General features: G+C 52.3%; 8 protein-coding genes across 8 annotated transcripts; 5 read left to right on the top strand and 3 right to left on the bottom strand.

The window, feature by feature from the left end:
- Positions 1–3,216: 3,216 nt before the first annotated feature.
- PtrM4_074890 (uncharacterized protein) lies at positions 3,217–4,587 on the top strand (the record flags this gene model as incomplete). The annotated part of the gene is made up of 1 exon (XM_066106165.1): positions 3,217–4,587. The coding sequence occupies one exon, from the start codon at positions 3,217–3,219 to the stop codon at positions 4,585–4,587; it is 1,371 nt and encodes a 456-aa protein (XP_065963103.1).
- Positions 4,588–5,140: 553 nt separating this feature from the next.
- On the bottom strand, positions 5,141–7,843 carry PtrM4_074900 (Periplasmic protein TonB; the record flags this gene model as incomplete). Its single annotated transcript, XM_001940462.1, has 1 exon — positions 5,141–7,843. The coding sequence occupies one exon, from the start codon at positions 7,841–7,843 to the stop codon at positions 5,141–5,143; it is 2,703 nt and encodes a 900-aa protein (XP_001940497.1).
- A 1,037-nt stretch (positions 7,844–8,880) lies between these two features.
- PtrM4_074910 (Filament domain containing protein) lies at positions 8,881–9,370 on the bottom strand (the record flags this gene model as incomplete). Its single annotated transcript, XM_001940463.1, has 2 exons — positions 8,881–9,282; positions 9,332–9,370. 2 exons carry the CDS (start codon positions 9,368–9,370, stop codon positions 8,881–8,883), a joined length of 441 nt encoding a protein of 146 aa, XP_001940498.1.
- A 1,125-nt stretch (positions 9,371–10,495) lies between these two features.
- Positions 10,496–11,803, top strand: PtrM4_074920 (uncharacterized protein; the record flags this gene model as incomplete). The annotated part of the gene is made up of 1 exon (XM_001940464.2): positions 10,496–11,803. One exon carries the CDS (start codon positions 10,496–10,498, stop codon positions 11,801–11,803), a length of 1,308 nt encoding a protein of 435 aa, XP_001940499.2.
- A 2,296-nt stretch (positions 11,804–14,099) lies between these two features.
- On the top strand, positions 14,100–14,801 carry PtrM4_074930 (DUF1509 multi-domain protein; the record flags this gene model as incomplete). The annotated part of the gene is made up of 2 exons (XM_001940465.1): positions 14,100–14,105; positions 14,160–14,801. 2 exons carry the CDS (start codon positions 14,100–14,102, stop codon positions 14,799–14,801), a joined length of 648 nt encoding a protein of 215 aa, XP_001940500.1.
- An 872-nt stretch (positions 14,802–15,673) lies between these two features.
- On the top strand, positions 15,674–18,092 carry PtrM4_074940 (DUF1421 multi-domain protein; the record flags this gene model as incomplete). Its single annotated transcript, XM_066106166.1, has 5 exons — positions 15,674–16,189; positions 16,242–16,346; positions 16,407–17,339; positions 17,397–17,835; positions 17,893–18,092. 5 exons carry the CDS (start codon positions 15,674–15,676, stop codon positions 18,090–18,092), a joined length of 2,193 nt encoding a protein of 730 aa, XP_065963104.1.
- Positions 18,093–19,151: 1,059 nt separating this feature from the next.
- PtrM4_074950 (DUF605 multi-domain protein) lies at positions 19,152–20,973 on the bottom strand (the record flags this gene model as incomplete). Its single annotated transcript, XM_066106167.1, has 3 exons — positions 19,152–19,364; positions 19,641–19,864; positions 19,911–20,973. 3 exons carry the CDS (start codon positions 20,971–20,973, stop codon positions 19,152–19,154), a joined length of 1,500 nt encoding a protein of 499 aa, XP_065963105.1.
- A 578-nt stretch (positions 20,974–21,551) lies between these two features.
- Positions 21,552–24,034, top strand: PtrM4_074960 (YSH1, exonuclease beta-lactamase fold involved in RNA processing; the record flags this gene model as incomplete). Its single annotated transcript, XM_001940468.2, has 4 exons — positions 21,552–21,701; positions 21,752–21,849; positions 22,101–23,232; positions 23,288–24,034. The coding sequence occupies 4 exons, from the start codon at positions 21,552–21,554 to the stop codon at positions 24,032–24,034; spliced, it is 2,127 nt and encodes a 708-aa protein (XP_001940503.2).
- Positions 24,035–24,267: the final 233 nt, after the last annotated feature.

The raw sequence follows: 24,267 nt of genomic DNA on the forward strand, positions 1-24,267 counted from the left end.
GCCTCACATTGCCTAGGTATGGAAATAGGCGGAGAATAGCTGCCTGCATCTGAATCCGTGCTCAACCCAACTTCTTTGATGCTGCGTTCGATTTGTTTCAGAGGTCTACATTTCAGCCACCCATACTATTTGCGACTACACACCAATGTTCGGATGTTGGGCAACAATACTCGGCGCGCTGCGTGTTGGTGAACCAATCACCGCTACTACCAATGTGATGTGACGATAGTAGCTGCATACGCGCGCTTAGGTGATCCAACTTCCGTAACGAAGGATAACTTGGAAATCTCGCTTCGCTGCAGCAGACCTGAGATGGAAGGAATCGATCTCATCTGAGGTAGTGAGAAGTTGGGGCTGTAAGCAGTAAAATCAACGACGCTAATCGAAGATATGGTGATGGTGAGGTTCCGAGAGATTAGCGGACAACGCGGCACGAGGTTGGACATGTGTGCCAAGCTCCGCTAACACCAAATAGGGAAGTGACCTCAACCTCAGGGAGTGAATCCTACTGGTTACACCGTGGCGCTCACACGTACAAAATGAACCGCCGATGCTCCGTGCGTTATTTAAGCCCGGAAGCTTCCCATAGCACCATGTATCACTAGGACACAACTCATTTCTACCTATGCCGCTCAGATTTGGACGAACGTTACGTTGAGATCTTATCTCCCAGGGGCCGCTCACAACAAGTTGGGACCGAGAGCCAATAGCAGCTTATCATTCACAAGCTAACATCGCTGCGTCCGAGGCCATGGACATCAAGCAGGACTTGTGCTTCTCATCGTGATCTCCGAGTTTGACGGCTCGGTCGCAAACACGACACTCCTGCTTCTCACAAACGAACATGGGACCGATGACACATCTCAATTGAATACCAGGGTTCAGCGTCACGCAGAAGAGCGGAGTCAGTTGCCCACTTTGACCATGTCACCCAGCAAAGCGGAGTTAATTGCCGAATTACTGCATGTCATATAGCAAAGCGGAGTCGATTGCCCGCTTTCGCATGTGCTCAAAGATCGAGATTTTCAATATCCACTTTCCCGTGGCGCCATCCTAATCTCCACGGCTCGGTCGCAAAAGTACCAAGTTTCTTCACTCATCCCTCGCAGACTCCGCAACAATCAATCGATCGACATGATTGATTCCTATATAGGTTAAAGAGTTACTTTATTAGGCAGCCTTTAACCTAGATAGGAATCAATCATGCCGATCCGATTGATTGTTGCGGAGTCTGATCCCTCGTGACAGACCATCTCCGGATTGCTAAACAGAACTGCATCCAAACCGAAGAACTATCATCCACCTGATTGAAAGAGATTTCTACCAAGGTTGTTCGAATCTAGAACTGCATTCAATCCAGAAAACACAACACCCTCTTATCAAATCTACACTAGCAACTATCGCAGCAATGCGGAAGGATCACGCAGTCTGGTTAGTGTCTAGCAATCTCACGATCATTCTCTTGTCGGGCAGCTCCTCTTGCAGACTCACCACGGCGTTCTCTTCCGCTCCCTCGCCCGCCTTCTCGATAATACGGGACCAATGTTGTAACACTATCACAACACGGGCAAAACATCCGTGTGTCAAAATTTCCAGTGTGCTCTCTCTGTCTCTATCTCCGCGGCACAAATTTCCCTTCTCGACGCGTGAAATAGTACAGTCAAGACAAGAGTCGAAGATACTCGGCAGAAGCTATCATCAATATCATGTAACTGATGGTTCTCGGGATAGTCAGCCAAACGCGACAGTGGCCTCTAAACCCATCGCTCCCAAACGATACCAAGCGATGATAGGGAAAAGTTTGAACATCGTCATCTACCAGAGCATCTCGAGGTCAACATGTGAAAAGTAGGTAGTGCCGTAAAACCACCGGTATCTCCAATTACTCAGTTCGCCACCGACCCCCCTATCACCACCCCGTGACACACGTTTCCTTTCTCTCTCGACCAGAGTTGCCAACAAGCAAGTAAGTGGGGCTCAGAAGGTCCAACTTGACTTGCTTGATTACCTATTGTAGCCTAGTAGTTACTTTGTTAGGTATAACTCCTACTCCTAGCGGTTAGCGTCCAGGTTTGATGAGCAACTTGACTTGCTTGTTGGCAACTCTGCTCTCGACGCGTCTTTCACGCGTCAAAACTACGTAGGACAGTATTCAATCTACCAAGTACTCTATGCTGTATCTCAATCGCCATCTTTGAGTATAAAGAGACTACAAATGCTACTCACTTAAGTTATGTCAGCAGTAAAGTTGCGTGTTTACTACGATACTGCTAAGACTATGCACTTCTTGATGACTAATTCGGTGTATTAATGATTTATTGTTTATATTAGCACTGATCATATTGCACACCTCGGATACCACACTACCTGTCATTATCTCACCCACAGTCCGCAACAATCAATTAAGTGGGTCCTAGAAGGTTCAGATTGGATTGATTGATTACCGCTTTAAGCCTAGTAGTTACCTATAGGAGTTTAAGCCCTACCTAGATAGGTAAGTGGGTCTAGGAGAGTGACCGGATTGAATTGATTGTTGCGGAGTCTAATCTCACCCTTACACCCTCCTACCCCTTTTAAATCCACACCTAATAACTAACAGCAATATAACACGCCTAACCTACCCCCTCCTACCTTTCGCTTCCTATCCCCTGCCTACCCAACAACCCTTTCCTACCCTACCCCACCCTCTCAATCATCTAACAACCACGTATCACCCACGACCCCCTATATCTCCATCTCACCACCATAAAACCCAACAAAAATAGCACAGTCCCCAAACCACAAGCCAACATCACAGCTGTCAAGAATGGACAATAGTGATAGTGAATGTGAAGATCAATTAATCTTATCATAACATGATCCATGGGCGAGCGGCGCACACGGGCGAGCGGCGCACCCCACCAACTTTACTCACCTTACTGATCTTAATCTACAATGGCTCAACGCAGCGCTACTCAATTACTATCAAATGAAGCAGATATTCAGCTTGCTATCTCATCTATTAATGCGCACCAGATCCAAGGTACCCGTACTGCTGCAGTAGTCTACAACGTAGCCGAAACAACGCTCCGCCGCCGACGCGCTGGTATACCTGCCCGACGCGATTGCCCGCCCAACTCAAGGAAGCTTACCCAGAGAGAAGAGGAGGTGATTATTAGCTATATACTTCAGCTAGATCTGCGTGGATTTGCGCCTACCTACACAGCTGTACGTGATATGGCTGATAAGCTGCTGGCTGCGCGTGGTGGAGAGCAGGTTGGAGTCAACTGGCCATCTACCTTTGTTAAGCGTACAGACAGTCTTCGGACGTGTTTCAACCAAGCGTACGATAGGCAGAGAGCTCTTTGTGAGGATGCAACATTAATAAAGAGGTGGTTTAAGCTTGTAGAAGAGACAAAGGCTGAGCTAGGTATCTGCGATGAGGACGTCTACAACTTTGATGAAGCTGGCTTTATGATGGGCAAGATTACAACGCAGCTAGTTATAACAGGAGCAGAGAGGAGAGGCAGGCCGAAGAGTATTCAGCCAGGCAATCGCGAGTGGGTAACGCTGATCGCTGCTATCAGCGCTGCTGGCTGGTCAGTCCCACCGTTCCTCATCTTCGCTGGCCAGTACCACCTATCAGCCTGGTATAAGGAAGCTGAGATCCCACGCGACTGGGCGATCGCAGTCAGCGATAATGGCTGGACGAATAATGAGCTTGGAGTTGAGTGGCTAAAGCACTTCAACGCTCACACGCAGGCTCGTAGTGTAGGCGCGCGTCGCCTGCTTATTATTGATGGCCATAAGAGCCACCAATCTCTAGAGTTCCAGGAGCTCTGCAAGGAGAACAATATCCATACGCTCTGTATGCCTCCTCACTCATCTCACCTACTCCAGCCACTTGATGTTGGCTGCTTCTCGCCATTGAAGCGCGCGTACAGCCGTGAGGTGGAGAGCCTTATGCGCAACCACATCAACCACATCACCAAGCTAGAGTTTCTGCCAGCGTTCAAGGCAGCATTTGATCAAGCGTTCACGCCAGCCAATATCTGCTCAGCCTTCCGCGGCGCAGGCCTTGTTCCTCTACAACCAGAGGCTGTTCTATCAAAGGTAGATGTACAACTGCGTACACCTACTCCTCCAGCAGCTCTGCCAGAGGCTCCCTGGGTAGCTCAAACGCCGAGCAACGCGCGTGAGCTTGAGGCTCAGTCAAGCCTAATACGTGAGCGCGTGCGCCAGCACAAGAGCTCATCACCAGCTTCAATTATTATGGCGATTGACCAGCTAAAGAAGGGCGCCGAGGTGATGATGCTCTCTGCTGAGCTGATGCGCGATCGGATCTCTAGTCTTGAGAAGGCCAATAGCGCAGCCTCAGAGCGTAGGCGGCGCTCTAAAAGGCGTATACAGAAGCATGGAGTACTCACAAAGGGAGCTGGAGAGGATATACTGGCTCAAAATGAGGCTGACCAGCAGATTGCTCATGAAGAGCGTCAAGGAGGAGCGCGATCAGGCCTCAGCCAGCGGGCTCAAAGGCGCTGCACTAGGTGCAAGGAGACTGGGCACAACTCGCGCACATGCAAGACTGATACTATTAATATAGAGTAATCTACTGTATCAATATCTAGCAATAATATTATCGCGTTGTTGAGATGCATCGCTTTAAAGTTGCAAAAGTTGGTGGGGTGCGCCGCTCGCCCGTGTGCGCCGCTCGCCCATGGATCATGTTAGATGTGATGAAACAGAAGATATTAGATATAACTATAACTAAATAGCAGTGTCAATTACATGGCTGACACCGATTACTCCGGTGACCTATCTGATTATTCGGCTTTGTTTGTCGTGGGAGAGGGAGAGGGAGAGGGAGAAAGGGTAAGACGGGATGAGAAGAGCGAACTAGTATGTGGCAAGGACTCATAAATCATGAGACTAAAATTTATGACACGGTACTTATAGGGAAATCATCTCATTACATTCCGTCCATGTCTAACCGTCTATCATCTACCGAATAGTCAAAAACGCCACAACCCCACATTGTCATCACGAAATCACAAAACGCTTGTCTGAAAACTTCATAACCAATTCATCTCGCGCCATCAACCTAATCCAATCCCCACCCCAAAACCCACTCACTAAAACAAACCATCCATCATCCACACCCCTACCGCCCATTCCCCCCCAACCCAACCCCACTCCTCCTCGCCTGCACAACAGCACGCAAACACCTCCCCACCGCCTCCAAATCCCCCAACAACGTAACATGCCCGCGATCACTCGACACCACGCCCCCCCTAACAACACTATACCCCTCGGGTACCATGGCGGCCCTCGCAAGCACCACGCCATCCCCGCTCGCAAAAGCAAGTTCATCATAGCAATCCGCGCGTTTGATAAGCTCTTTGCTTTCGACTTTGGCGCCGTAGACTGTCGGGGTTGATTTACCGTATATGAGGGCGATGGGCGGGTATGCGTTGGAGGCTGTGTGGTGCGGATTGTGGGCGAGTTCTTGTTTGAATTGTTTTACTTCGGCGAGGATGCGGGTGAGGTATGCGACGGCTGCGGGGTAGGGGATTGTGATGTTTGTGACGGGGTTGGGCTCTTTGGATGTGGGCGTGGGCGTGTTGGTGGTGTGGTGCTCGTGGCCCATTTGGGGGCCCATGCCGGCTTGTTCGGCGCTGCTTTCTGTGACGTTGTTTGCGGCGTTGCGGGCCATGTCGGCGGTTTCTTTTGCGGTGCTGCTTTTGCGTTGGGGGAAGGTGGGGAGGGCTTGGGAGACGGCGTTCATTAGGCCCGTGACGCTGAAGTTGCTGTCTTTGGGTGGTTCGGGTCGGGGCAGGGGTGCTGCTATGCAGGGTGATAGGCGGTGTTCTTTCCAGGTGTTTACGTCGAAGAAGTCGATGGGGTACTCTTCTTTCGTGTGCTTGTTGATGAAGCACTTTCCGTCGAGAGGTAAGAGGGCAAACGAGGTCCGGATGGTGAAGTTAACTTGTGCAGTGAGTACTCGTGAAGAGAACATGACGTCGTCGCCTTTGTGGAATGGACCGAGGATATTGACACATCTTTGAGGTACACCCGCATACACGACTCCCGCTACTAAATCTGGTCGCTGGTTGATGGCATGACGTGTGATCAAACCGCCCAACGAGTGTGCGATTACTATAGCACCTCGTTTCTCAGGAGGAACGCCAGGCTGATTGCATGGCAGTGACTCTAAGAATTGAATCATACGACGACTAAGAAAGTGTGGAGAAAGTCGCCAGTCATAACCATAGTTGTGGACTCTAAGCTTTCCGTCTTTAGCGTTGTCGCACCCATTAAGACGCTTCAATAGTCGTTTGGCAATATCAACAGGGCCAATGTGAGTGAGCATACCACTCGGAATGATACTCTCCTCCATTCGCTCATCTGCATCTGGATCCAAAGGCACTTCTAAATCTACCTTGCGTAGATTCAGTCCAACCTTGATTGGCACCCATAGTTGGCGATGTGGCGGTTCCGCAGACCGCAACACAGATCCACGGTAGCCCCCCAGCACAACGACGTCTCCCTCAAGCTCTTGTAGGGCTTGTATGAAGAAAGGATGCGGTTCAGTGTCCGTATCTCCATGTCGCGGCAACGGGCGTTTCTTTCGGACCGAGTTGCGGCGGGCCTCTGTGGCAGGCAAATTGCTGCGCGAATTCGATCGAGGAACCGTCGTCTGGTCGGGTTCGCGCGTCTTCGATGCGGTGCTCCCATTACGACTCTTGAACAACTCGGTACTAGAGCCCAAATTGAAATTAGGAAACGAAGGGCTTGGCAGCTTGAAGTTTGCGTCTTGCCAGCTGTCTCTGATTGCCTTCAGTCTACTGTTGACCTGTTCCTGTACACTCTCGAAACGTGTGTCATCCCCGAGGGACGATGCGAAGGATTTTGTACGGTATACCAGCAAAGAGCCCTCCGAGTTTGATCTGCGTAGTCTGGGGGTCGGTCGTTCGCTGGGTCCCGAAGGCGACGGGCCGATGGTGGAGGTGCTATCATCGCTAAACTCACGCTGGGGTAGTGGAGCCGTGTTCGGCTGTCGTGGCGTCTGTGAAGGGCTTCTCGATGCGCTTCGAGGCTCTTCTGGGGTGGAATCCTGAGTACTATGTTGTGGCATGCTGTTAGGTGGTCTGCTGCTAGCAATAGTGTCGCGTCTCCGTCTATCAAAAGTGCGCGGGGCAGGCCATCCTCGTTCGCTATCGAGTGATAATGCTGATAGACTCGGAAGCGAGAAATGCAGGTCTTTGTAGGACTTCGTAATAGAGGACGGTAGGTGAAAGGGCAAGTATTTGCGTACGGCATCCCCCATGGCGCCGCCTGAAGATGCCCGACGTCGTCCCTGTAGCGTCTCCTTGAGCACAGAGCGGTGGTCGCCCGGTTTCTCCTTCTGGAACGTCTTCGGTCCTGCTCGCCAGGGCGAGGGCAGGCGCGCGCGGGGATCGGATTGTCTTTCACGCTGGTCATTACTGGCCGTTTGCATGGGTGCTGGTTCCGATTCACGTTGTTGGCTTGGTTTGCCAGTCTCTGTGCGCGGTGTTGTCTTGGGTTCCAGTGCCGCATCAGTCGTTTCTTGCCAGCTATCGAAGAAAGCCCCATCTTCGGTTTCGTCCAGTGCGGCCGCCTTCTCAGCAGCCGGCGTCTTTGGGGATGTTAGACGAGTCTGCTGCCTTCCTATGCTAATGCCAATCGCTGACTGTGCCGTCTCCAGCTCTATGGCTCTTTCTTCCGGGCTCTCATCCTCTGATGGCGTCAGGTCCCCCTCGGCAATTGAAGCGAAATGGATGTCGGCAAGGGCGTTTTGGCGGCGCGTCTGGTGACTGTGCAGCGTGGTAGAAGTTGTAGCCATGATGTTATGGGGGTAAGAATATTCGAGGCCTGTGAATGTAGCCGCAATGTTGACATGTCATGTTGTGACGGTACCTGGTCATCCCGCAGGCCCGCTGTGTGGCAGTGTCAGCGTATCCGCGCGCTGCCGAAAGCAGACAAAGCCATGGGTATCCCTCATCCCGGTCCGACACATCTTGATTTTGATGGCTTTTTGGCGGGCGGAGCGATGGTCGCAATTGTATCTGTCGACGGTGCAATGACGGCAAGCGCGACATCTTTCTTGCCGGGATCAAACGTCACCTTCGGGAGCCGATCCCCCTGCCCAGCCGCTTCGGCCAACTACGCCACCCTTGTTAGTCAGCATCTTAACGAAGCGCTGTGACCACATATCATTCTTCCTTAATACAGTCTGCAGTCAATATCGCGCCGAATATTTTGAACATTTTGATCGTGAACTGGCTTCTTTCCTTCGTCACCTTTTTTCAATGCCTTTGTCCGTGATCCCGGGATTTAAGTGCCCCCATCCCACTACATTCACCACGTGTCCATCGTCTTCCGCTTTCCAGTCCCGCTTTCACAATGTTCAATCGTTGCTTCTTCGCCATCCCAGAACAAATTTGTTGTTCTGCCTACCCCTCCTAACTCTTGTATGACGACATGCCGTGTTACTATACTTGCCCAGATTGCGGGCCCTCCCGCTGATGCTTACAGTACGACCGCAGATCGGATCCGCACTGCCCAGCATGACTGCCAAACACTGCCACAGCACTGCCCAGAACCCGTAGTGGCTGAGAGCGATGCGGCGTCTTCTCGGTATGCGGCAGTTGGATGGCATGACCAGACTTGCGGGGAAATTAAGGTCTTGGGATTTCATACGGCCGCAAAGTCACATCGTTCATGTAAGACTGAGGATGATCTACGCAGATGGAACGAGAGGGCATGAATTTGTCATGCAAACAAATAGTATTGACTCATTCGAATGTTTTCGACGAGTGATGCTAGAAGTTACCCTTCTACGCCCCAAAACCCATGTCATCGCACTGCACCCATCCTACATCAATCATCCATGCCTCTATTCCTGACAAATACCGGCGCGTGCACAGTGATCTCGCTCACTTCGAACTTTGTTTTGTACTCGGCTTCCGCCTTCTCCTTTGCTTTGGCCATGCGAGCTTCATCGTCGGCGTTGCTACCCCTCATCTCAGCAAGGAACTTGCTCTCCATTGCGTCCAAGATGATGGGCTTGCAAGCTTCCATCGCCTCTGCATATATCGTGAGAGCGGTAGCTGTTTTGTCGATAGTTTCCTCGTGTTCTTTGATTTTTTGCTCGAGTTTTGCATTCTCTTTATTAAGCGTCTGGTACTGAACAAGTAAGTTCACCCTGTCGTTTCGTAGTCGTAACAATTCCGACTCGTCTTCGTCGGTCCTCTTGCGTTTGTGTGAGAGAAGTGTGTCCACCTAGCGTGATTTAGTACTTGTTGAGTAGCCAGCAACAAGGGTATCTCACGTAGGTTTTGTCAATGGTGCCCGGAACCTTGCACCTCATCTTTTCGACCGCTTGATTGTGTTGTCTGAGTGGACGACGGGTAGACTGGTGAACGTGTCCTTTGTATGCTGACTGACGACGGCTGACTTGGTATTCGTGAGAGTGCCGGTGAGCCTTGAAAGTGACGACGTGGACTTCGGAGAAAGCAATGTACGCTGATATGCGACTTCTGGACCTGCATTTTCAGCTCAGAAAAAAACCACAACGACAACGGCGACGAGGCTTAGTCTCACCTGGATGATGATAACTGGGTTTGCTGGAAAAATGCGATGTTAGAGTAGAAAAGTTTGGCACAGGCTTGCGTGTTATATATCTACGTAGGCAAGTGCTGAGAGTGCGATGCTTGAGCAAGAGCGACATAAACGTTCAAAGGCAACACTTACCCTGCCTTCCTGTCCGTCGCTTCTCTTAACACAGGAGACTTCATAGTCACTCCAAATCGCATAAGGCTAGAAGTTACCATGCGTAGCTTCATTCATCACTCCGCATCCTACGAGACTGGAAGCTACCACTGACGTTTGATCACAAAGCCTAGCACATCATATCACCGAACGCTACCTTAGCACGCTAGCGCTACTCTTTGATCACAAATTCGCCGCGTCGATATAACTTCCACATCCCTTGGATGCGGTGATTCCCCCCACCGACATCGCATCAACAGTACCACGGAACCAAAATCGGTACCACATTTCCACCGCACATCCCTCTTGTCTCAGACACAAATCTCACTAAACTCCCCAACCATGTCTACCACATCGCCAGTGTCTTGCCCACACCAATAATTTCCCCCGTTTCCACACAGTGTCAGTCAGCAGTACTATGCGCCAACTATATAAATCACGTAAACGTTGTAACACATACCCACTTACCCACCCGACTACTTTCACCCACTATGTTTTCACATTGTCGCCGTTCAACCTTGTTCCCGAATAGTTTACGGATTTTGGCCAACCATGTCTCGTCACACAACGGATTCACTACCATGTTCACGCACGCTGCTGCGAGTGTTCGGGTGGATATAAGAGGGGTTTTTGGGTTTCTTCCTGAGAGGGCAGATTTAATCGCACATCCACAACTTGACGAACTTTTAAAACGTCTCAACTTGAAGTTCTGGACACTGTGAAGATGTCACACTCTCAACAAGATACCAACAACGATTTGGCCGTTGAGCCTACACAGTACGAGCACGTTTACCCTCGTGCTGCGCCGCAGATTGTTCCGGTTGGAGTGTCTCGTTTTCGTGAAGAGATGGATGCGGAGGTCGTGGACCCGTTGACGGTTGGGGGCTTTGATCCTTATGTTAACCATCTGCGGATCCGAGCGATAGGAGATGTTCGTCGTGGGCAGATAGAGCAGCCTCAGCGTGTTCGCGATATGATGGCCATGTCGCCAGTGCGCGGACTGGGGAAGAAGGAGAAGAATCGCACTTGCGCCCCTATTTCGGCGGGTGCGTGGATATCATCTTTCTTCACTCTTTCGCGTGGGAAGGCGATTCGTCAAACTACACAAGCTGCGCCAGCTCAACCCGTTCAACCCCAGGCTTTCGTTCCGTCTGAACCTACCGATTCGGTCATCCAGCGACCACTCCCAGCGGCAGTTCGTCACCTCCACCGTTCCAATGCGGTCCGTCGTCTCACTGAGCAACCCCGAGAACCCAAGCCGGCACCCTGCCGTCTTCAGCGTTCCAATGCCGTGCGCCGTCCGACTCGCCAGGAATCTCTGGTTTCTGGTGGGGACCACTGGATCCTCGGCCACTACCCCGGTGGCGAGGCCGATGAGTACTATCTGGCTGAGCTGGTAGTCGAACGGCCCCAGCTGACGTTGGTCACGGATCCCGTACTCCAAGGACGGGATGATCAACGAGGTTCTCGGGATCTTGCTGGATGGGAGGAGCAGCGTTTGATGAGCTATTCGCCGTTGTCTGCTTCGGCTCTATCTCCTGGCCAACACACACGCACAAGCCCCAACATTGAGGTTCCCGTCGACGTATCCCCAGATATCCCAGCAGCAGTTCCAGCCAGCAGACGTTTCTCTCTAGATGAGGTTTCGCCCGAGGAGGTAGTGCCAGCGGCTGATCGTTTCTCCCTGTCCGATGGTGTCCCTGAGGTGATTGCATCAGAGCGTCGTTTCTCCCTAGACTCACGCTTCTCGGTAGGTTCTTCCGTCCGCAACGAGGGGCAGAGTACTGCCAATGGAGCCAGCCACGAACCAAGTCGAGGTTCGTCGTTCACGGCCATCACAGACATGGGTATGCCTGTGCTGCGTGGCGGTGGGCTCTGTTCCTCTGAAGGGGGTTCGCCTGTGGTTCGTGGCGGTTCGCTCTGCTCTTCTTCTTCCTCGATGAGCGCTGTAGATCAAGTGCAGCTCCCTGTTGATGAGCCCGTCGAACAATCTCTATTCGATGACTTCAGCGGGATCTCGACCGAAGAGTAAGACGTCCAGCAACCACCCGCCTACGAGGATCTACCCATCAACCCCTTCGCACCACACTACGTCGACAGGATGCGAGCGCCCCAGGTGGTAAATGCCAGCAGCGGAGTCTCAACCGACATCTACCAGCCACGTCCCCATCCTCCTACTCCACAGATCGGACCACTCCGTCCAATCTACATGCCAGTAGCTCGAGCAGTACCTGAATTCATGGACGACCTCCGCCTAGACCCTGTCGTTGGCGGACGGCACATGGAGTTTCGGCACGGGTCTGCGGAGTGACGAGCGCGGCATCTGGCGTGGGAGGCGTATGTGGTACCAGAGGCGCAGATTGGTGTCACGGTTTGGTGATGGGACGATGCCTATCTGAGACTAGCGCTGTTTATGGTCACTCACCTACATAAACTTTCCATAGCTTGTACAATACAACCTCAGTCAATCCTCAACTTCTTCCCTATGCGTACGGTTCACCCACTCCAACAATTGGTGTAGAGGGTGCGGATGGAGAGGCGGAGGCGGAAGGGTCATTGCTACTACCGACAGTGGACGCTCTTCGTGAAGAGTATGGTTTACAGATCAGCCGAGATGACGGGTGCAGGCATAGTCAGCTTTTTCTAGATTTTTATCAGCGGGTTACTGGGTCGGCGTTTTGCTGAGTTTGTTGGTGTTACCGCTGTTGTTGTTGTTGTTGTTCATATTATTCACTTTTTTCTGAGTTTGTTCTCCCTATCTCCATCCCCTCCAATACACATTCACAATCACAAAACCCATCTTTAACACAAATCCCACATCTTCACAAACCCACCCCCCTCTCTTACCTTAACTTATCCCATCCACATGCCCAAATTAAAAATCCTTCCTTTCCTTTCTTTTCCCACAGCGCCACCTACCTACCACCCATCTAACTAGTCCCGCGCTTCAACGTTACAACACCCCGGTCGCTAACAACATGACACGCGACCAACGTTTCCATTCCATCTCTTTCTTTTTCTCAATTCTTCTCCATTTAGACAATCGTCCAAGGTGCATGCGAGAAAGATGAGCTGCCGTGGTAAGTGCGCAGGGTGGAGTAATGAGGCGCGGGACTTACTCGGGCGTCTGCAGCTCCCGAGAAGAGAAGCCGGCGCGTAACTATGTATGTATGGTACATATTACTAGCATAGCACAGTTTGCACAGCACAACGACACCGTATACATGGACCCTTTCTATCGAGTAAGATATCACAACGCACGCGTCTCGGGAATAACCAGAACAAAAACTACAGTGTGAAGCAAGCTTGCCCTGGTTACTCTGCATACCTACAGGTATCAAGTACAGGTATCAAGTCGGCAATTGCAATACACTCACCGTACGTTGTCCGTCAAAATGTGTTACGAGCTCCGTACGGTGTTTCAGACGCGTGCTGACACAAGCGTTTGATAAAGGGGGAGGGGAGATGAAATGGATAAAGGGACGAGGAGCTTTGTCTTGTTAGTGCTGACGAGGTTTCGGAAATGTGAAATGTGTGGCGGTGCGGTGCGTGCGTGTGCGGGTGATGGGGGATGGGGGATGATGAGGGATGAAATGAGGGGGTTCGCGTTCGCGTCTGTCTTGTACCTACCACGTTGGTACCTACACAGCCAGCAACGGCGCCTAACATCCCAGAGTAGTCATGTATAAAAGTTAAGCCATGAAAATCTTATGGTTCCGCCTACGTCAAGCACGCATACCTCGAACCACACAAATACCGTGCTGCCCGTCGTCGCCCTAACTAACGCTAAACCACACTCATCCATGCCGCTCGCAGTCCCACACGACACACGTCAGCCACAGCCCACGCGCGAAACCAGCATGGACCCTTTTGAGTTCTAACCACGCGCAAACGCCTTTTGCATGGGAGCTATTAACCCCAGTCCCTATTTTGGGGGGATGGACTTGCTTCCGATGGGGGCCGGCGCAAGTGCTACGGAGAGAGCCGGCTGTACCTGGTGCTTTTGGGCGAGACTTGTTGCATCACTCTCTTACTCTTTTTTTTGGAGCCAGCGGGTTAACCGTTTGGGAAGTATTAGTGATTTGTGTGGCTTCTCTTCGACTTGTTCTCCTCTCTTCTCGACCTACTCTTGTTGTTGCTTGCTTGCTTACTGCTGTTCTGTCTTCCATTGACATTTCCACTCGTTTTTGGGGCAGAATATCTATTCACTTTCGTCTTCGTTCGTTTGTCGGTCACGTTCGCGTAACTTTATTGCAGCTGTTTGGACGTGAGAGGAATAGGTCGACATTCGTTTGGTTGGTGTTTGGATCACATAACTCGCTCTCATCATGGAGGTAGGCAGACGAAAACCGCAGTCATCTCGAAGAACACAAACTAACACTTCCCAGAACACACAGCAAGAGTTGTATAGCGATTACCCGGAAGACACGCAAAGCACATCCCAACGCGAACGCGACACATCATCACCCAGCTCCTCCACCTCGTCCACGACCATCAAGCCGCTACCCTCAATACCGCACATAGTCCCCTACACAGACGAGGAGCCCTACCGCGATGACCCAACTGCACATGCACCCACACCCACAACATCTTCTGCCCCTCCACCACGCACTCACATACCAGAATACCTCCAGCCGTCCCGAGAACCCCCGCGATACCAACCCTACAGCGACTCGCCGCCTCCCACGCCAGCAGCGGGCGATGTACCCCTGGCGAACCTCCTATATACGCATACCTATTCGCACTCGACCGAGACTTCATGGCCGCTCATAGACGCGTCGTATCCGGCTGAAGCGCCGCCGTCGTATGCGATTGCGGTTAGGCAGTCGTACCGCGATACGCTGACGCTGTATCTACCGGGTCCGCAGCATGATTCCGATGAGGAGAGTCAGGCTGGTGCGGATTACATGGGTGCGGATGATATCCGGCATAATGTGGAGAAGGTGGTGGCTATGTTTGTGGTGGCTATGATGTTGTTGGTTGCGTCTGGTGTGTTGGGGTGGCTTGCGCTTGGGAGTGGGATAGTTTGAGAGGGAAGGTCAGAATTGTTTGAGAGACAGTAAGAAAGAAAGAAAGATTGATCAAGATGGAGTTATTAGCATGGTATCAGCGAGCATTGTTGGCGACCTTTTTTGGGGCGTTGGATATACGGCGTGTTTTTCTGTTCTGGGTTGCATTCATGGCGCATGATTAGATAGGCCAGCCTTATGGATTGGACCCTGGTGTGGAGATTAGTAGGGGATGGTAGTACCGCTTTGGCATGCAACAAAGAAATGTCACTGTTGAGGTGTAAAGCGTCAAACTGATGCAATGTCAGGTCCGTCTCGTGTAAGCATGTGAGGTGACGATGAGTTTGTTTAAGGAAAAAGAGAGCGGGTTCTCTTGTGGTGGTCGAGGCTGAGTGAGCGAACACAACATGGCTACTCACACCTGGCACCTGGCTCATTTGGCGTCTGGTCTGGTCTTGTAGGACGTGGCTGATTCTGAGCGATTCAATTAGTTTGTGGCGTCTCTCCAGGATGCTGACCGGCCGAGGACCCGCTATTGTGGACAGTCTTGTACCCTACTCTCTCACCCCGCCGCAACAAAGTCCTCAGCAAGCGCCCGGGTCAGCAGCTATAGACAGCTTCGTCTGCGTTTGCGTCCGCGTCTGCGTCTGCGTCCGCGTCCGCGTCCGCGTCCGCGTCGCCTGGTGCCGAATACGACGGAGACAATTCATCCTTGATAGTTGGTCGTCAGGCACTGCGCCGCAGCCCAGTTGGCGGGGCTTCCCTTCACACAGCCTTGGGCCGTTTGGACAGTGCCCAGCTCCATTGTCAGCCGCAGCAGCTCTCGCAGATATCCTTGATTGCACCCCACCCCAATCTCTCAGCCCGACCTCCCTCTCAGTCTGATGACTTCCATGAACGCCCGTTTTAAGAACCTAGTGGGTTCGAAGAGAAAGAGTTCACACAACCCCTCGCCCCAGCCTGCTGCCAATTCAAACACACCAACTGGTCACCAACGGCCCACGTCGCTGTCGCCCCAGGCCTCAAACTCGAGCTCCTCGTCGCTCCCCATGAACAACCAACAGAATCCCCTGGGTCGCCCGCCCTCGTACACGTACGCTCCGCCGGGTACGCTGGGTGCGCCGCCGCAACAACACGGCCGCCCTGCCAGTCCGCTACCGCCCATTAACACGGCTGCGCCAGGCTATCCCGCCCAGCAACCGCCCATGGGGTACCCGCCTCAGCCTGGTCCGCCTGGCTATCCTCCCCAGGGCCCTCCAGGCGCGGGCGGCTACGGCGGGGGTTATGGGGCTCCGCCGCCGGGCGCTCCTGCTCATGGGCCGCCTGCGGCTTACAACCGGCCCTCGAACATGGCAGAGGTAGCGGGAGAGGGTCGCTCAAAGGCCCAGCTCATCGTCGGCATCGACTTTGTGAGTTAGCCCCAGGTTGCGTGGACGCGCATCAGCTAATCGCGACAAACAGGGCACCACCTTTTCCGGTGTCGCATTCGCCTTTGCTACCAACACCGAGGCCAAGGAGGACATCATCACCGAGTGGCCCGGCGCCGGCAACCAAACCAAGCAAAAGGTGCGTAATCGCGTGTTGCGCCCGCGTGTGTCCGCGTGTTGTGGCTAATCCCCCTCCCAGATCCCCACGGTGCTCTACTACGACCAGTACCAAAAGGTTGTAGGATGGGGACCTGACATTGCTGATGCCCTGGCTCCGACCGGCTACCCCAAGCCGGGTGTGCAAAAGGTCGAGTGGTTTAAGTTGCAACTGATGCTGTCCGGAAACACATACATAGACCCCATCAACCTCCCACCGCTACCTCCGGGCAAGTCTGAGATCGATGTGGCCGCCGACTACCTCTTCCACCTGCGGCAGGCGATGCGCAACCAGCTGCAAAAGACGCTGGGTGAGGTCTTCAACCGCGAGGAGCGCAACATCAGATACTACCTGACAGTACCCGCCATCTGGAACGATGCTGGCAAGGCTGCAACACGTGCCGCTGCCATCCAAGCTGGATTCCTCCGCGACGAAAACGACAACAGGCTGACACTCATTACCGAGCCCGAGGCTGCCGCCATGTTTTGTTCAAAGACTGGTCTTCTGAACCTCAAGATACACGACGCCGTGCTCATCGTCGACTGCGGTGGTGGTACCGTCGATCTAATCGCCTACGAAGTCGAAGAGGAACAGCCCTTTTCCGTCGCAGAGTGCACAGCAGGATCCGGTGACTCATGCGGATCTACCGCGCTCAACCGCAACTTTAGCAACATTCTCCGAGCCAAGATCAGAAAGATGAAACTTCCTGACGGCTCAAAGACGGCCGGCAAGGTCTACGCAAAGTGCATCATGGACTTTGAGAACCGGATAAAGGCCGACTTCCGTAACAACGGGCAAAAGTGGGCTGTCGACGTTGGCATCGAGGCTGAGTTTCCCGAGGCGGGAATCGAAGAAGGCTACATGACATTTACCAACGAGGAGATTCTACAGTGTTTCGAGCCCGTGGTGAACCGCATCTTGGAGCTAGTCAGGAATCAAATCATAGCCATTCAAGCACAAAACAGGGCATTACAGGTAAGCACCTCTATATCGATCAAGTAGAGCTCGAATGTTAATGCTAACCAAACACAGAACGTCCTAGTCGTCGGCGGATTCGGCGCCTCAGAATACCTCTTCCAACAAATCAAACTCCACGTGCCCCCACAATTCCAATCCAAAGTCGTCCGACCCATGGACTCAGTCGCGGCCATTGTCAAAGGCGCAGTCACAGCAGGCATCACGGAGCGCATCGTCACGCACCGTGTGGCACGCAGACATTACCTCATGGCCACACTGCAGCCCTTTAAAGAGGGCCACCACCCAGAACAATACCGCGTCCCCTCGCTCGACGGCAAAGACCGCTGCAAATACACACGCCAGATATTTGTGCAAAAGGGCCAGCGCGTCAAGATTGGCGAACCGGTTAAAGTATCATTTTTTAGACAGGTTGCCCCCGGTGCTACGCTCATGTATGAGGATATTCTTTATGCGTGTGATGATGATGTTTGTCCCGAGTATACGAAGGATCCTCGTAAGTTCATCTACTCCTTTTTTTTGAGTTGTGGTGTGTGCTAATATGAATGCGCAGGTATCAAGGAAGTCGTAACACTAACATCGGACCTGTCGCGCAAAAATCTCGAAAAGGACTTTGAACGCATGGATACGCCGCAGGGCACGTTTTATCGTGTTTACTTTGACATCTATCTCACGCTTGATGGGTCAGAGTTTAATGCTGAGTTGGTGTGTCAGGGTGAGGTTATGGGTCGTTGTACGGCGAGATTTAGGTAGAAGTGCGTGACACGACACGACGGCTTGGAGAGAAGTGTTGTATGTGGGTCTGTCCAAGGGCTTTTGGACCAACATGACTGTTCTTGTCGTGGTTGCTACACGATGATATCCTTTTTTACTGAGGGGAGGGAGGGCATAATGGGGTTGGGTTTGCTTTCTAACGATTTTTTTTCGCACGTGGAAAAAAGTTTCTAGGTAGGGGAGGGGCCTGAGGCTTAGAGCTCAAAGCTTAGGGTCGGGCTTAAGGGTTTCTTAGAGCGAATGGATTGCGAGAGAGAGAGAGAGAGAGACGGAATCATACATATATACTACTACTGGTATTTTTACCACCTCCCCACCCCACGCTTTGGATAAAGAAGAGAGAGAGAGAGAGAGAGAGCGTATCAAGGGGGGAGATGGGAGATTTGGTAGCGGCGGAGACTGGTTTTTTTCTTTTCTTCCTTCTTTTCTTGACTTGACGAGTAAGAGTAAGATGTAGTTTTGATAACATCATACTCCCCCTCCTTTAGTAAAACGGCAATAAAGTATTTGAATATCTTCTTATTAGTGCATCCACTTCACCTCACTTACATACTTCAACAATGGCAAAGTCAAGTTAAGTCAAGTTATACATACAGCATGTAACTATCTATATCCGCCACGTTTTTTTATCCTGCTTCAACCCTCCCTCCTTTCCCTCCCCACATCCCTTCTCCTCCCTTTCCCACGGCTTCACTACATTCACTCATATATTCATATTCCCTTTCAATTCCGAAGATTGAAGATTTACAAAAAGTTCAAGTTAAATTTTTTCCCTTCTTTACCCCAGCTCTTGGGATATTTTGCTGATCTCACTAAAGCTTAAAATAGATCAAGTGTTCCACTCATATTTCACTCAAGTATCCTCTCACACTTCCCTGTCTTCTTATCCGCTGTAATCCCATGACCCTCGCGGACAAGATTGAAGAGAAAGAGATCAACGCCAACGCTCTTAAATGCAAAAAAATGTTTAGAGTTGTGGATATCACGACCGTAAACTACCCAGCCTTAGCCCAGACCAACTCATCCATCCATCCATCATCAAACACGACCCGGAACCCCAACAGCAGGAGAATGCGACTTTTGCTTGCTGGACGCATCTGGTCTAGAATCTTTATCTGTATTCTTCATTCTAGCCAAAAGAACATGCAGAGTCTTCTTTTCCCTGCCGTCGTTGTCCAGCACGTGAATGAGGTCGCGGAGTTGGATACCAGCGCCCGTGTCAGTCCGTTCAATGGCCTCGCCGAATTTGCGCTTGCGGCCCATGAGCGCCTTGTCCGGGGCTTGCACGGTGGGAGTAGTGGTGCCGCTGGGTGCTGCTGTGGCTGTGGGACGGGGAGTTGAGGCACCGGATGCTACACCTGATGCTGCGCCGCCTCCGCCTCCGCCTCCGCCGCCGCCGCCAGTCATCCAGGAGTATTTCTTCTTCTTGCCGCCGAGGGCCATGCTGGCGGTTTCGTTTGCTTTGCCGAAGACGACCACGTCGGATTGGCTTTGCTTTTTTGCTGCTGCGAGCGCTTTCTTGGTTACGGGTTCGGGGAGGGGTATCGGTATGGCGGGGGTATCTGCTGGTGTTGCTGATGCGCCTGCTTGGCGTTGGGTGCGTTTGCGGAGGCGCTCTTGCTCCCACTTGTAGTCGTCGTTTACACGCTTTACGAGGGCTGTGACGACGCGGTTGGGGTTCTGGTACGTCCTTTGTGGTGTGGGGGGCGCTTCGCTTGGGGGTGTTGGTAGGCGTGCTGCATTTGGGAGACCTGGGCATGTTAGCGGTTATGTGAAGGGTAGCAAAGGCAGACCGACCCTTGCTTGCTGTAGTCGTGGGGCTGACAGCACTGTCGGGCGCTTCCCACGGTGTCTTCAAGATGTTGACGGGCGGAGCCATCTTCTCTTGAGCATCCCGCTCTACAACTGCGATATCGACCAGTTGAGGTGGGATGAGGCCATGTGAAGTGTTCTGCCGGCCTTGACATAGAGCAAACGCGTCCTCCACAACGGTCCGCACGCGCTCTTCAGCAGCTAGCGATATTAAGGTAAGGATCTCCACGAGCGGAGCATTCTGGTTAAGTAAGCTTGCTGCCTCCAATCCGATAATCTGCTCGCCGTCTGAGCCGGCTCGAGTGGTGCGCTTAATCTCCTGCTGGCCCTTGTCCGGTATCTTATCGAACAAGCCATCCACATTGATGGAAATGCCGTGGTCGTACCCGCGCTTCGCAATCCTATGTCTGAGCACACTTGCAGACAAGAAAGGGTCGTTTAGAGGTTGCTGTGCCGACTCGTTCAGAATACGAGCCGCTTGTTCATGCTTCCTGATGAACTCTGCCTGTTGCTGCTCTTCCGTCATCTCCTGACTGAGCGCGCCCGTTCCTTGGTATGCGCCATGGCCAGATTGCTGACCCCAATTGTTAAAACTGTTATTCGCAGACGCTGTAGATCCTGTGGCCTGCGAGTTGAAGCTCCTGTAGTTGTGCAGCAAGTTGTCCTCCTCGGCGCGTAAATCAATTCCGGATCCAGTAAGTACATCGCTGATGTTGTTAACGTCCAGGTCGCGCGCATTCGCCTTTTCTAATTCGGAGCTGTCTCCAGTCTTGCTATACGGGAGCTTGGGTGGGGGCATAGAGCTCTGCGGCGCCGGTTGTGGTGCATTGGGATGCTGGTAAGGCTGCGGCTGGTGGAACGGCGGGGGGTGCATAGCGGCAGGTGAGGTCGGTAGGGAATTATAGCCGGGCGTCTGGGGAGATGTGGTATATGGTGAAGGAGGGTAGGTCGGCGCGTTAGGAATCGCAAATGGGGATTGGTAAGGCGCGGGCGATGGCGGGTTGGGCGACAGTCGCTGCCGCTTGTTCGGAGGGATGCCGCTTCCCATGGTTGGAGATATGACTGGTGGTGAGTGCTGGTAGTTTTGCGGTGAGAAGGTGCGCTGTTGTTGGTGGTGGTGAAGATTCTGAGTCTGCACTGGCGGTGGTGGCTGCTGCTGGCCATGCGGCGGGTACTGGTTCTGGTTGTAGGCCATAGTAGGCAGCCCGTCCCCTACGGGGAGTTGCGCAGGCGGAAATCGTCTATATGCGTGTCATACGGGAGCAGTAAAGGTCCAGGCTGATGGCGATGGCGATTTTACGTGTTGATCGGGCAGGCGCGGTGGTGATTCGGAAGGCGCGTCGTCTGGCATGTCTCGGTGGAAAGAGCGACCAGGTTCAGTATAGAATGCACGACTATGCACGGGCCCCAACGCGAGCCTTGGCATACGCGCGAGACAAAGGCGAACCGTAACGGCCTTTGGACAATCACTTCGCCCTCACTCGACGCTGCCGCCAATTTATTTCCACCCTCCGTCACCGCAGATTAAGGTGTCGATTAGTGCTGCGAAGCTGTTTCCTAGGAAATTAATCTGCATTATACCAGTCCTCGTAGTCACTCGACGCGTCACCCATATAGCTCGTAATTATGGCGGCAAAGAGGAAGGCAGCGTCCATGGCGCCCGAGGACGACGACCCCATAGATCCATCTGATGAGCTCATGTTTCTTTGCCTTGGCGGTGGTAACGAAGTCGGCCGCTCATGTCACATCATCCAGTACAAGGGCAAGACGGTCATGGTGCGCATACGATCCGCATCTCATGCGCCAACTATGCTAATACGAGACAGCTCGATGCCGGTATGCATCCTGCGCACGAAGGCTTGTCCGCCATGCCCTTTTACGACGACTTCGATCTCAGCACTGTAGATGTGCTACTAATATCACAGTATGTATACGCGTGTCCTGCTTGTCATGGTAGTTGGGGTTTGGCGCATCACTGGAGTCGGAACATGAGCGCGCAAAGGGCACTCGCACTTCAGCGACTTGTATATCACTATCAATGGAATTATATTTGCATCCTCCCCTTCGACTTCGATGATGTGCCATTCCTCGGTTCCCACGCACCCATCTACCACTTTGGTCTCTTTAGATTGTCCTTGTATTCGAGCAATCGTCCAGTGTGCTAACAATAGCTAGTTTTCACGTCGACCATGCCGCTTCTCTGCCCTACGTGCTTGCTAAGACGAACTTCAAGGGCCGCGTCTTCATGACACATCCCACCAAGGCCATCTACAAGTGGCTTATCCAAGACTCTGTCCGCGTGGGCAACATGTCAAGCAATTCCGAGACCAAGATACAAATGTACACTGAAGCCGACCATCTCAACACCTACCCGATGATTGAGTCCATCGACTTTTATACTACACACACTGTAGCTGGTGTCCGGATTACACCATATCCCGCAGGCCACGTATTAGGAGCAGCCATGTTCCTGATGGAGATTGCAGGTCTGAAGATATTGTTCACTGGAGACTACTCGCGAGAGGATGACCGACATTTGGTATCGGCCTCTGTACCAGCTGGCGTCAAGGTTGATGTGCTCATCACCGAGTCAACCTTTGGTATTTCAATGCACACGCCGCGTGTTGAGCGAGAAGCACAGCTTATGAAGGCAATCACCGACGTTCTCAACCGCGGTGGCCGAGCTCTTCTCCCAGTTTTCGCTCTAGGCCGAGCTCAAGAGCTGTTGCTTATCCTGGATGAATATTGGAGCAAGCATCCAGAGGTCCAAAAGATACCCATCTACTACAACTCCAGCTTAGCCCGGAAGTGTATGCAAGTCTACCAAACCTACGTCTCCGCCATGAACGACAACATCAAGCGTCTGTTCGCTGAGCGGATGGCTGAAGCGGAGGCTGCAGGAGACACTGGACGACGTGGAGCTTGGGACTTTAAGTTTGTGAGGTCACTCAAGAGTCTTGAACGTTTTGATGACTTGGGAGGTTGTGTCATGCTTGCTTCGCCTGGTATGATGCAATCTGGTACTTCTCGTGAGCTGCTTGAGAGATGGGCACCCGATCCAAGGAACGGTGTCATCATTACCGGTTATTCCGTCGAAGGCACAATGGCGAAGCAAATCGTTCACGAGCCAGATCAAATTCCTGCAATTATGACGCGAGCCAGCAACACAGCACGACGTCCAGGTCAGCGAGAAAACGAACAAACCATGATACCCCGTCGATGCACAGTCCAAGAATACAGCTTTGCAGCTCACGTTGACGGAAAGGAAAATATGGAGTTTGTGCAAGAGGTAGCAGCACCAGTTGTCGTAAGTTGCCTTTACCTTTACTTTGCCTGGAAGATTGTACTAACGCCATTTCTAGATCCTTGTTCATGGTGAGAAAGGTAACATGACGCGTCTCAAATCCAAACTTCTCTCTTTCAACGCTCAAAAGGCCATTCCCACAAAGATCTACTCCCCTGCAAACTGCGAAGAGCTCCGCATCCCCTTCAAGACCGATAAGATCGCCAAGGTAGTGGGAAAACTAGCCTCCATCGCACCGCCTTTACCACGCTCCCTGACTCCCGGTGGCAGTGAAATAGACCAAAAGGGAGGCAAGGGAGACGAAAGTGAGAGGGTAGATTTGATTAGCGGAGTGTTGATCCAGAACGACTTCAAGATCAGTCTGATGGCGCCAGAAGATCTGAAAGAATACGCTGGCTTGACCACAACAACCATTCTCTGCAGGCAACATCTCACCCTCAGTGCCGCAGGCATCGACCTGATACGATGGGCGCTCGAGGGCACATTCGGCGCCATCAAAGAGTCCAGTCTCACCGACGCCGCAGTCAACGGCAAGATGAACGGCGCGGAAAACGGCCACAAGGAAGAAGAAGCCGACGAAGAAGTCAACAGAACACAAACCAAATTCACAATCATGGACTGCGTCAGCGTCTTGGTGAAAAACGGCGGCCGCGTAGAAGTCGAGTGGGAGGGAAATGTCATCAACGATGGAATCGCAGATGCCGTTCTCGCCGTCTTGTTTACTGTTGAATCTTCTCCTGCGGCCGTACGACGTAAGTACCCCGAACTCCGTGCCTACATAACCCCCTCCCAAAGAAAGACATGAAATTAACGAACAAACAGAATCCTCAAAACAACACTCACACAGCCACCACACCGACGACAAAAATAGCAACGACGACTCCATCAACCTAACCCACCGCTTCAAAACCCCTCACCCCCATCACACCCCCGACCCTTCCACTCGCCTTGCCCGCCTCTTCCTCTTCCTCGAAGCCCAATTCGGCGAAGAAGCCGTCCGCCCCATCACCCTGCCGCGCAACAGTACCACAACCGCGA

The sequence above is a fragment of the Pyrenophora tritici-repentis genome, chromosome 3, assembly GCF_003171515.1.
Source record: "Pyrenophora tritici-repentis strain M4 chromosome 3, whole genome shotgun sequence".
NCBI lineage: Eukaryota > Fungi > Ascomycota > Dothideomycetes > Pleosporales > Pleosporaceae > Pyrenophora > Pyrenophora tritici-repentis.